Source organism: Babylonia areolata, chromosome 10, assembly GCF_041734735.1.
Source record: "Babylonia areolata isolate BAREFJ2019XMU chromosome 10, ASM4173473v1, whole genome shotgun sequence".
Taxonomy (NCBI): domain Eukaryota; kingdom Metazoa; phylum Mollusca; class Gastropoda; order Neogastropoda; family Buccinidae; genus Babylonia; species Babylonia areolata.
In genome coordinates this window covers 34,773,331-34,785,830 of record NC_134885.1, presented here as the reverse complement: position 1 = coordinate 34,785,830, position 12,500 = coordinate 34,773,331, and the positions used below count along the sequence as shown (strand labels likewise).

The window sequence follows — 12,500 nt, the reverse complement described above, 5'->3', positions numbered from 1 at the left end:
GAATGCATGTCTGGAGAAAGAACATTACATGCCTACACATTCAAGATTTCTGCATATTCAAATACACATACACACAGTTGTTTTGTGATTTCAATGTTTCTTTCGTGTTACCACTCCATTTTTTTTTTTTTTTTTTCATCTGATAATCCGCACAATCTTCATGCATCTGACCGGTGTTCGCTGTTGCTTCTGTTCAAGACCTCATCGACACGTTCATATGATCTGAATCCACCAATATCTCGCACCCTTTTTTTCTTTCTTTTTTTTTAAATACATGTCTGGATTTCACAGAAATCGACAAACTATCGACATGTCTTTTATATATATATAATATATATATATATATATATATATATATATGTTTCATACAATACCTTCGCAAAAGTTTCACGATCGTCGCACCAAAACGATAAGACAATAAGAATGCATAAATGAATAAATAAATAAATAAATAAATACTAAATTACTAAGTAACCGAGCGGTGTCAAACTTTTCCATTAATCATGGCAACCAGGTTCACGTGACGTTTTCCGATCCCTTTTTTTTTTCTTTTTTTTTTTCTTTTTTTTTTTTCTTTTTTGCATATTACATGAGAAAGCCCTTTTTCCCGAAAGGCAGTGAGGCACGTTTTGGATCAATTAATAATCATATAATCATAATAAAAGAATCAACGCATGAATGTTCACCGGAGCTAAAGCAGCACTTTGATTTACACGCGTAAACTGCAGAAACAATACATCAACAACAGGTAACAATGATTCTTTAATTAAGTACCTGCCGCTGGAAGTGGAAACTTTTACCGACCGCTTTCCAAAAATAGTTCCTCCCCTCCCCCTCCTCCCCTCCCTCTTCACGGTGTACAGTTTTAACAGCTTTCTCTTCACATTTTTTTATGAATAAGTTTTTCTATCTTTTATTCCTCGGAATCAGAGCTACTGCTATTCAAGTGTGTAAAAGACTGGTGTGCAGTAAGCGCTTAGAATCGTCTCTGCACAAGATTTGGAGTTTATAGATTCTTGTCATTATTATCATTATTGTTGTTGTTATTGTAAGTAGTAGTAGTAGTAGTAGTAGAGTATCATCATTATTGCTGTTGTTGCTGTTGCTGTCGTCGTCGTCATCATCATCATTAGCAGCAGCAGCAGCAGCAGCAGCAGCAGTAGTAGTAGTAGCAGTAGTAGACACATGTGCCAAATTAAAACCTATCATTGGTTTGGGAAGAAAAAGCCGCTTTAACATACTTGTGCATGCGTGCTCGTGATTGAAACCTAGCCTGAATGACACATGAAACGAATGATGAGCGCCCAATGGCAGCTGTCAGTCGGCTCTGCCAAGGTAGGCAGCTCGTTGAGCAAATGACTCAGTGTTTTGCGAAGCGCTCAGAGTTTGGCATCTGACCTAAGATTGTCACTGGATTGATATCAATAATGATAACCAGGAATAACTGGTTTTAGAACCAAAAGCTCCACTTCAGAAAGCTCTCAGCAACAGCGATTCAATTCCCACAACAAATAAACAATACGTTTTGCGTCGATAATTTGAAAGTAGCAACAGATTAATCTAAAATCAATAGGTGTTCAAGTCTACTTTCGAAAGTTCACACTTTGCTTCAGAATCTCTCTCTCTCTCTCTCTCTCTCTCTCTCTCTCTCTCTCTCTCTCTCTCTCTCTTCTGTCTGTCTCCCCCCTCTCTCTCTCTCTCTCTCTCTTTCTAAAGAAACAACATTATCATAGTAGTGCTGTCTACATAGCGTGATAGGAATTAACATATGTAAATTACTTAATCTGAACTTTGTCACCTTTCAAATCATCTTTGCAGTGCTCAGAAAAATATTACTCCTCGTCTGGTCTTTTAATTTTCCGATCGGTAAACATCTGAACTGGTTTCCTTTTTGTTCATCTTTTTTTAGTGATTTTCTTGTGTTAAAAAAAACAACCTCTTCTTAAGTTAAAACATACACCAGTTCCCAGTATAACAAAGGTCCAATCGGTTTTTGTCATGATAATGTTTTGGGTGTATTTGAATTGCTGTTTCTTTTTTTTTTCTTTCTTTTTTTGGAAGGGGAGGGTTGTTGTTGTTGTTGTTTGTTTGTTTTGTTTGTTTGTTTGTTTGTTTGATGTTTGTTTGTTTTTTTTGTTTTTGATTGTTGTTGGTTTTTGTTGTTTGTTTTTTGGGGGAGAGTGGGGGGGGATGTCTTTGTTTTCTATGGGGGCAGGGGTGTCTTTTTTCTTGGGGGTGGGTGTGCGGGTGTGGGAAGGGTTCCTAGCACGTGCCAGTGACGTGGTACATACGGACCAGTTCACATACAGTGACGTGGTACATACGGACCAGTTCACACACAGTGACGTGGTACATGCGCATACAGTGACGTGGTACATACGGACCAGTTCACATACAGTGACGTGGTACATAGGGACCAGTTCACACACAGTGACGTGGTACATACGCACACAGTGACGTGGTATATACGGACCAGTTCACATACAGTGACATGGTACATAGGGACCAGTTCACACACAGTACCGTGGTACATACGCATACAGTGACGTGGTACATACGGACCAGTTCACATACAGTGACGTGGTACATACGGACCAGTTCACATACTGTGACGTGGTACATACAGACCAGTTCACATACAGTGACGTGGTACATACGGACCAGTTCACATACTGTGACGTGGTACATACGGACAAGTTCACACACAGTGACGTGGTACATACGCACACAGTGACGTGGTACATACGGACCAGTTCACATACAGTGACATGGTACATACGGACCAGTTCACATACAATGACGTGGTACATACGGACCAGTTCACATACTGTGACGTGGTACATACAGACCAGTTCACATACAGTGACGTGGTACATACGGACCAGTTCACATACAGTGACGTGGTACATACGAACCAGTTCACATACAATGACGTGGTACATACGGACCAGTTCACACACAGTGACGTGGTACATACGGACCAGTTCACATACAGTGACTTGGAACATACGGACCAGTTCACATACAGTGACGTGGTACATACGGATCAGTTCACATACTGTGACGTGGTACATACGGACAAGTTCACACACAGTGACGTGGTACATACGCACACAGTACGTGGTACATACGGACCAGTTCACATACAGTGACGTGGTACATACGGACCAGTTCACATACAGTGACGTGGTACATACAGACCAGTTCACATACAGTGACGTGGTACATACGCATACAGTGACGTGGTACATACGGACCAGTTCACATACAATGACGTGGTACATACGGACCAGTTCACATACAGTGACGTGGTACATACGGACCAGTTCACATACAGTGACGTGGCACATACGGACCAGTTCACATACAGTGACATGGTACATACGGACCTGTTCACATACAGTCACATGGTACATACGGACCAGTTCACATACAGTGACGTGGTACATAGGGACCACTTCACATACAGTGACGTGGTACATACGGACCAGTTCACATACAGTGACGTGGTACATACGGACCAGTTCACATACAGTGACGTGGAACATACGGACCAGTTCACATACAGTGACGTCTTCATAGCATTCATAGTGGTGTCTGCGGCAGCTGTCGTCTAACAAACTGTCGCAAACCATTTTTTCACCAAAACTCGTTGTGGAAGAATCTTTCCGCGAGCAGTCGTCACCCGAAAGGTTGGTACGGCCACTGTGAGCACAATGCCGGGTGAATCTCATATCTTGTATCAGCTGCATGAAATAAATAACAATTTTCATGTACCCCCCCCCCCCCCACCCCCCCACCAGCCCCCCCCCCCCCCCCTCCTCTCACCCTCCACCCCCTCATCATGGGCTTTCCTGACAAAAACACAGTCTTGTCTTGTCTTGACATGTTGTCTTGTCTTGTCTTGTCTTGACAAGTTGCCTTGTCTTGTCTTGTCTTGACATTTTAATGTTGTGTTGTCTTGTCTTGTCTTGACATGTTGTCTTGTCTTGTCTTGACAAGTTGTCTTGTTGACAAGTTGTCTTGTTTTGACATGTTGTCTTGTCTTGTCTTGACATGTTGTCATGTCTTGTCTTGTCTTGACAAGTTGTATTGTCTTGTCTTGTCTTGACAAGTTGTCTTGTCTTGTCTTGACAAGTTGTCTTGTCTTGACAAGTTGTCTTGTCTTGTCTTGACAAGTTGTCTTGTCTTGCCAAGTTCTCGTGTCTTGTCTTGACAAGTTGTCTTGTCTTGTCTTGACAAGTTGTCTTGTCTTGACAAGTTGTCTTGTCTTGACAAGTTGTCTTGTCTTGTCTTGACAAGTTGTCTTGTCTTGTCTTGACAAGTTGTCTTGTCTTGACAAGTTGTCTTGTCTTGTCTTGACAAGTTGTCTTGTCTTGCCAAGTTGTCTTGTCTTGACATGTTGTCTTGTCTTGTCTTGACAAGTTGTCTTGTACTGACATGTTGCCTTGTCTCGTCTTGTCTTGACAAGTTGTCTTGTCTTGTCTTGTACTGACATGTTGTCTTGTCTTGTCTTGTCTTGACAAGTTGTCTTGTCTTCTCTTGACAAAATCTCTTGTCTATCCTGTCTTGTCAAGTTGCCTTGTCTTGCTTTGCCTTGTCTTGTCTTGTCTTGTCTTCCACTTGAAAACAGGGCATGAATCTTTCAACAACAACAAAGCTGGCGCTCAAGATGTTTAAATCAACTGATCCTTGCTAGAACGCAAGCATCTTCTACCCTGTCGTCACTCTTTGACTGACAGTCACAGTCACAGTCACACTCTCCGAGGCACTGCCGCTCTAACAGTTTCTTGTCCTGTCTGTCCTGTCGATGTCGGCAACCACATGCACGTGACGACCGTTCTCGTCATCCGTGGACACCAACAGACTGTCTCTCGCCTCCTGCCCCTCCTCCTCCTCCTCCTCCTCCTCCTCCTCCTCCGCCTGCTGCTGCCGGAGAGGTTCTGCGACTTCCAGGTCCAGGTCCATCAAAGACGGGCGCCACTTGTGGAGTTTGGATTTGGATTTGTTGGGCAGTAACTCTCTGGGCTTGACCAGAGTAGACAACATGGCTGCTCCACTCGCTGCAGCAAACATAGCGGCTGGAAACCCAGAAAAAAAAGTAGGTGAAGCGTTGGTGGGGGGTGGGGGGTGGGGTGCGGGGGTTGAAGTGTTGATGTTGAGGATGAGAACTGTGTAGTGTTGTGTTGTATTGTGTTGTGTAGTGTTGAATGGTATGGTATGGTATGGTATGGTATGGTATAAGGTGGAGTGATGGCCTAGAAGTAAATCGTCCGCCAAGGAAGCGAGAGAATCTTAGCGCGCTGGTTCGAATCACAGCTCAGCCGCCGATATTTTCTCCCCCTCCACTATTCCTTGAGTGGTGGTCTGGACGCTAGTCATTCGGATGAGACGATAAACCGAGGTCCCGTGTGCAGCATGCACTTAGTGCAAGTAAAAGAACTCACGGCAACAAAAGGGTTGTTCCTGGAAAAATTATGTAGAAAAATCCACTTCGATAGGAAAAACAAATAAAACTACACGCAGGAAAAAATACAAAAAAGGGTGAGGCTGTAGTGTAGCGACGCGCTCTCCCTGGGGTGAGCAGCCCGAATTTCACACAGTGAAATTTGTTGTGACAAAAAGAGAAATACAACACAATACAATACTCTTTGTAACCACAAATTTCTCTGTGTGAAATTGTATTGTACTGGCTGTTGTCTTCCTAGGGAGAGCGCATCTCTGAAGTGCAGTATCACCCCAGCAGCAGTAGCAGTAGTAACAGCAGCAGCAGCACTAGTAGTAATAGTAGTAGCAGCAGCAGCAGCAGTAGTAGTAGTAGTAGCAGCAATAGTAGCAATAGTAGCAGCAGCAGCACTAGTAGTAATAGTAGTACCACTACTAATTTGTATACTACTATCACAATCAAGGAAGGCCATACAACCATTTTTAAGAACACTTTTATAAACAGACAATAACAACAACGACACCCAAGCAAACCGACCCGTGAAGTAGAACACCAGGTGGAAGTCTCCGCTGGCCGTGTACAGACTCCCGGCCAGAGGAGGCCCGGCCAAGGACCCCACGCCCATGGTGAACAGGTACAGCCCCACCCCGTCCGCCACCCGCCGAATGCCCAGCAGCTCCAACAGAAAGGGCGAGTAACACGCCCACACGGCGCCCGTGTACACGCCGAAGAGCACCGCCAGCACCATCTGCCCCACCACCCACTCCGCCATGAAAGGCACCAGCAGTGTCACCACGGCCGCCAAGGCGTGGATCCCGAAGAAGAAGGTGGTGGTTTCGATGCTGGGGTCGTTGGAGGCCACCCCGGTCATGAGACGGGCCGGGATGCTGCCCATCCCTGTGGCGGAGAGGACGAAGGAGGCGGTGAGGTGGTCGTAGCGGTTGTGCAGCAGGAAGTCCGGCAGGTAGATGTAGTAGCAGGACAGCGCCGAGGAGAAGCCGAACGCCGTCGCCAGCAGCGGCAGAAAACGGAGGTCGCTCAGCACGTCGCATAGGGAGCGGAAGGAAGATGAGCGGAACTTCTGTTTCTGCTTCTGCTGCTGCTGCTTCTTATTTTTCTTCTTCCGGGGCACGTCACCACCACCGCCACCACCGGAACTTCCGGTGTCGTGTTTCCGGGACACGTCACCGCCAGCGCCACCACCGCAACTTCCAGAGTAGTGTTTTCGGGACACGTCACCACCGCCACAACCGGAAGTTCCGGTGTCGTGTTTCCGGGACACGTCACCGCCAGCGCCACCACCGCAACTTCCAGAGTAGTGTTTTCGGGACACGTCACCACCGCCACAACCGGAACTTCCGGTGTCGTGTTTCCGGGACACTTCACGTCCACCGGAACTTCGGGGAGAGGAAGAAGAAGTGGGGCTGTCGTGTCTCCGGGACAGCTTTCGCTGTTTCTCGTAGTCGGAGGGCGGCGTGGCCAGACCGCAAGCCACGGTGTTCAGTGAGACCGCTCCCAGGATCAGCATCGCTCCGTGAAAGCCAAAGATGTCCACCAGCTTCTGCAGGGACCGAGTTAGGAGAGGTATAGTGTTCATTAAGAAGAAGAAGAAGAAGAACGCATTTTGAAAACGAATGGAGAAAGAAGAACATCTGTGAAAAAAAGGAAGGAAATTTGTAGGGAAGAAAGAAGGTAGGGGCCGGGGTGGAGGTTGAAGGGTATGATGAAACGAAGGAAGGGAGGTCGTTAGGGAAGGAGGGGGACGAAGGTAGGAAAGGATGAAGGAAGGAAGGTTAGTAGGGAAGGAAAGAAAGAAGAAAGGATGACAGAACTAGATAAAAGGAGGGAAGGGAAAACAGGAAGAAAGGGGGCGAGGAAGAATACAAAGCAAACATCAATCAAAGAACACTACCGACTGTCTGCGTCTCTCTCTCTCTCTCTCTCTCTCTCTCTCTCTCTCTCACACACACACACACACACACACACACACACACACACACACACACACACACGTGCGCGCACTGTCTCTGTCTCTCTCTCTCTCTGTCTCTCACTCTCTCTGTGTCTCTGTCTCTCTCTCTCACTCACACACACACACACTCACGTGTGCGCACTGTCTCTGTCTCTGTCTCTCTCTCTGTCTCTCGCTCTCTCTGTGTCTCTGTCTCTGTCTCTCTCTCTGTCTCTCGCTCTCTCTGTGTCTCTGTCTCTGTCTCTCTCTCTGTCTCTCGCTCTCTCTGTGTCTCTGTCTCTGTCTCTCTCTCTCTCTCTCTCTCTCTCTCTCTCTCACACACACACACACACACACACACACGTGCGCGCACTGTCTCTGTCTCTCTCTCTCTCTGTCTCTCACTCTCTCTGTGTCTCTGTCTCTCTCTCTCACTCACACACACACACACTCACGTGTGCGCACTGTCTCTGTCTCTGTCTCTCTCTCTGTCTCTCGCTCTCTCTGTGTCTCTGTCTCTGTCTCTCTCTCTGTCTCTCGCTCTCTCTGTGTCTCTGTCTCTGTCTCTCTCTCTGTCTCTCGCTCTCTCTGTGTGTCTCTCTCTATCTATCTATCTGTCTATCTATCTCTCTATCTATCTATCTCTCCTCCTCACATACACACGTTAGGAACGAACATGATGTTATAATAATCATGCTGTGGAGGAACAATAAAAAGCAAGTACACTGAAACGTTGTGTGACTGACAAGATGGGAAGAATACAGGAGGGAAGGAGAAGAAAGGAGGTGGGGAGAGAGAGAGAGAGAGAGAGAGAGAGAGAGAGAGAGACGCTTTGACGCTTTGATGTTTCACTGTCATTGCAGTCAATGTGACAGGGGGGAACAATACATTATCAAGAGACATAAACAAACAAAATATAAATCAATATTCTCACCACACACACACAAATAAGTGCATATTCAGAAAATGAGACAAACATAAAACAGCTGATAACATCGGTCTGCTCGACCATCCAAAAATGAATAAATATTATTGCATACACATACACACAATCATGTGTATCTATCAAATTATCATCAGATAACATATCCTATAATAGTTGGGGGGGGGGGTCCTAAATTAATAATAACAGTCACAGCGTAATTTTGTAAGATTGCTTTTTGTTTTGCTTTTCTCATATTTGAGCATTTGAAAATCCCATGCTTCTGAAATATATTTAACAAATGATTTTATGATATCTTCATCATTCGATCTTAGCAGCAATATCATATCTTCTCTTTTTACTACATCCTTTTCAAAAAGAATACATTTTTTACGAATAAAACCATAAGATTTGCACTGAAACAAAATGGTTTTCGTCATCAGTAGCTGGGTTACATATTGGACAGGTAGACTGTGTTGCTGTGCCAGTTTCAAACCATCTTTTTTTGGCATTAAAGAGAGTACATCACTCCTATTTTGCAACATCTCCATTGGCTCCCTGTCTCACACAGAATAAAGTGCAAGATCAGCACTATGTTATAAATGTTTTCACAAATCTGCTCCTTCCTATCTTTGTGGCTGCCTTCACCTCTACACTCCATCTTGCTCTCTACGATCGGCTTCGGATCCACTCTGTTTACGCATACCCAGATTCAAACACTCCACTGTTGGACGCCGTTATTTCTCTGTCTCTGGACCTTGCATTTGAAATGAACTTCCTCTTTCGCTTCGTCAGGTCTCCGCACTCAGCTCTTTCAAGTCTGGTCTTAAAACCCACCTCTTCACAAGATAGCCTCTTTCCCCTAGCCTACCTCCCAAGTTCCTTGTCTTCAGTTTCTTCAGTTTTAGAATTATGCATGCGTGTGAATGACTGGCGTGAAAGCGCTTAGATTTGTCTCTGCACAAGATTCAGCGCTATATAAATACTATCATTATTATTATTATTAAAGCCAAGTGTTCTCGGTCTACATCTGGCTAGGTTTGTTCTGTGCCACTTGTTTGATATTATCATAATTTTTTTTTTTCTGTTTGGAATACACTTTTGAATGAAAAGAACCAACCAAGAGAGAGAGACAGAGAGAGTGGCCGGGCCTGACCTGCAAAAGAGGAGGGTGGATGAAGATGCCCAGACCAGACCCGCACACACACATCCCGGTCAGAACGCTGGCCTGGTTGGGGAAGTTGTAACCAATGGCAACGAATGACGCCACCAGGGACAGTCCCTGACCAATCCCTGTCACAGCAGATTCAGACGTAAAACAAAAATATTGTAATTTTTTTTCCAGCATATGCCTGGTCTTTTGCGTAAACCGAACGCGTAAATCAAGCCGTGAGAATATAAATAAAACTTGACTTCTATTTTTTTTAAGATAATCATCATCATCATCATCACCATCATCATCATCATCATCATCATCACCATCGTCATCATCATAATAGTCATAATAATAATCATAATAATCATAATCATAATAAAATGAATCAAACAAAACGAGAAAAAAAAATGATTATCTAAAAGTTAGAATGCAACTCGAATAAATCCAAAACAAAAACGAAACAGACAAAACAACACAACGAAAACCCTGACAAGATCAAATCAACCATTTTCCATTTTATTTAACATCGCAGACCACAAAAACGATTTCACCGCTTTCAAATACACGGTCAACAGAGCGCTTGACAAACACTTCATTAACCCCTTCACTGATGAAGCAACCTCACCTTCACCTCTCCCGTAGTCTGGGTTCAGACCGTTGGGGCACCGCTGCTGACCTGGCCACCACTCCTCTCCACTCTTCACGGTTTTCTGATTTCCTCAGGGCGTCACCGAGCGTCAAGCCTGTCCACCCCCGGATGTTGTCTTCCCATCTCTTCTTCTGCCGTCCTCTCCTTCTGCCTCCTTGTACGGTGCCTTGCAGGAACGTTTTGGCAAGACCAGATGATCGGGAGATGTGTCCATACCATCTAAGTTTGCGTTTTTTCACTATGGACAGAAGGTCTTCGTAGGGTCCAATACTTTGCTGGATTCTGTTCTTCACTTCCGTGTTAGTGATGTGGTCTCTGTAGGAGATGCCAAGTAGTCTACGAAAGCATCTCATCTCGACAGCTTGGATTCTTCTCTCGATGTCTGCAGTCAGGGTCCAAGTCTCGCAGGCGTAGAGCAATATTGATATAACCAGGGAACGCATCAGTCTGATTTTTGAGCTGAGAGCGATGTTTTTGTTGTTCCAGATGGTGTTCAGCTTGTTGAGTGCCGTTGTTGTTTGGGCAATTCTCGAGAGTACTTCTGGTTTAGATCCTTCATCTGACACGATTGCTCCCAGATATTTGAAGCTGTGGACTGTTTTAAGCTTTTCGTCGTTGACTTTGATGTCAATGCTGATGCCGTTGGTGTTGTTAGTCATCAGTTTGGTTTTCTCCGCACTGATTTGCATTCCATACGATGTGGAGGCTTTGTCTAGATGTTTGACCAGGCTTGCCAGTTCTTCTTCTTTTCCAGCCAGTCCATCAATGTCGTCGGCAAAACGTAGGTTTGTGATTGTTCTGCCGCCTATGCTGACTGTTCCTACATGCTCTTCCAGTGCGTCAGTCATTATTCTTTCTAAGAAGATGTTGAAGAGTGTTGGGGAGAGTAGGCAGCCTTGTCTCACTCCGACTGTGGTTCTGAACCAGTCCCCGATGCTATTGTTGAGGTAGACGGCGCTGGTGGCTTTGTCATAGAGGTGCTGTATCAGTCTGATCAGGTTGGCATTGATGTTGTACAGATTCATGGTAGCCCACAAAGCTGCATGCCAGACCCTGTCAAATGCCTTCTTAAAATCAATGAAGACATGGTAGAGGTCTTGTTGGTGTTGATGGTACCTCTCACATAGCAACCTCAAGTTGAAGATTTGTTCAGTTGTGCTCCTTCCTGGTCTGAAACCTGCCTGTTCTTCAGCAATGATGTTTTCTGCTTGTGGTTTCAGTCTGTTAAGCAGGATTTTCAACATGACTTTGCTGGGATGACTAATCAGGCTGATGGTGCGGTAGTTTTGACACTGCTGGAGATTGCCCTTTTTGGGAAGGGTGATGATCAGTGATTGTGTCCACGGTGTGGGCCATTCCCCTGTTTGCCAGATCTTGTTGCAGATTTTCAGTAGCACATCTATCATAACTTCACCCCCTGCTTGGACCAGTTCTGATGGGATGTTGTCCACTCCTGCCGATTTCCCTTTTTTCAGCGATGCTATTGCTGCCTCTATTTCTTCACGGAGTATGGGGTGATTACTGTTATCAGTGGCTGGTGGGACATTCAGTATTGCTGGATCACCTGTGGTCTGTATGTTGTATAGCTCTGAGCAGTATTCTGTCCATCGCTTTAGGATGTCTTGTTCTTCTGTTAGACATTTTCCATCCTTGGTCTGGATGTTGGACATAGTTCTACCTTGCCTTGTGTTGGTAAGTTCTTTCACAACTTGGTAGGCTTTCTTGCTGTTGTTTCTTGTCAGGTTTTCCTCTATGTCCTGGCATTTTCCTTCAATCCAATTCTCCCTTGCCTTCGATGAAGCAAAGGACTGTACAAAAGTCAAGGACTGTGATAAAGAATGTTCACAAGATGACGAAGCTTTAGTTTCAGTTACAAGGATGGCTCAAAGCATGAGAACTGATTCAAACACTCGACTGTTGGCCGCCGTTCTGTCTCCGTCTCTGGACCTTGCAATTGGAATGAACTTCCTCTTTCGCTTCGTCGAGTCTCCACACTCAGCTCTTTCAAGTCTGGCCTGAAAACCCACCTCTTCCCAAAATAGCCTTCCTTCCCTGCCTCTTCCTTGTCTTCAGTTTCTCCAGTTTTTGAGTTATGCATGCGTGTGAATGACTGGCGTGAAAGCGCTTTGATTTGGCTCTGCACAAGATTCAGCGCTCTATAAGTACCATTACTATTATTGTTATTATTATTTTATAGGTCAACCATATCAGTATCATCGTCAGCTTCATCATCATCATCATTATCATTACGATCATTATTACCATTATCATCATCATCACCACCACCACCACCATCATCATTACCACCACCATCATCATCATCATTAATATTACCACCACCACCATCATCATCATCAACCACCATCACCACATCAA

At 44.9% G+C, this 12,500-nt stretch overlaps 1 protein-coding gene across 2 annotated transcripts in view; it reads right to left on the bottom strand.

Annotated features, from left to right (window-relative positions):
- Positions 1 to 4,330: 4,330 nt before the first annotated feature.
- The window catches only part of LOC143286561 (uncharacterized), a 43,768-nt gene continuing 35,598 nt past the window's right edge, over positions 4,331 to 12,500 (bottom strand). Inside the window, exons 3-5 of one of the 2 annotated variants that reach the window (XM_076594175.1) lie at positions 9,476 to 9,612; positions 5,984 to 7,007; positions 4,331 to 5,081 (exon numbers count right to left, since the gene is read on the bottom strand). In XM_076594175.1, coding sequence (XP_076450290.1) covers positions 4,780 to 5,081; positions 5,984 to 7,007; positions 9,476 to 9,612 — 1,463 coding nt within the window. In that variant the 3' untranslated portion in view covers positions 4,331 to 4,779. The remainder of the gene's footprint in view (positions 5,082 to 5,983; positions 7,008 to 9,475; positions 9,613 to 12,500) is intronic. The other variant, XM_076594174.1, reaches the window with a different exon arrangement.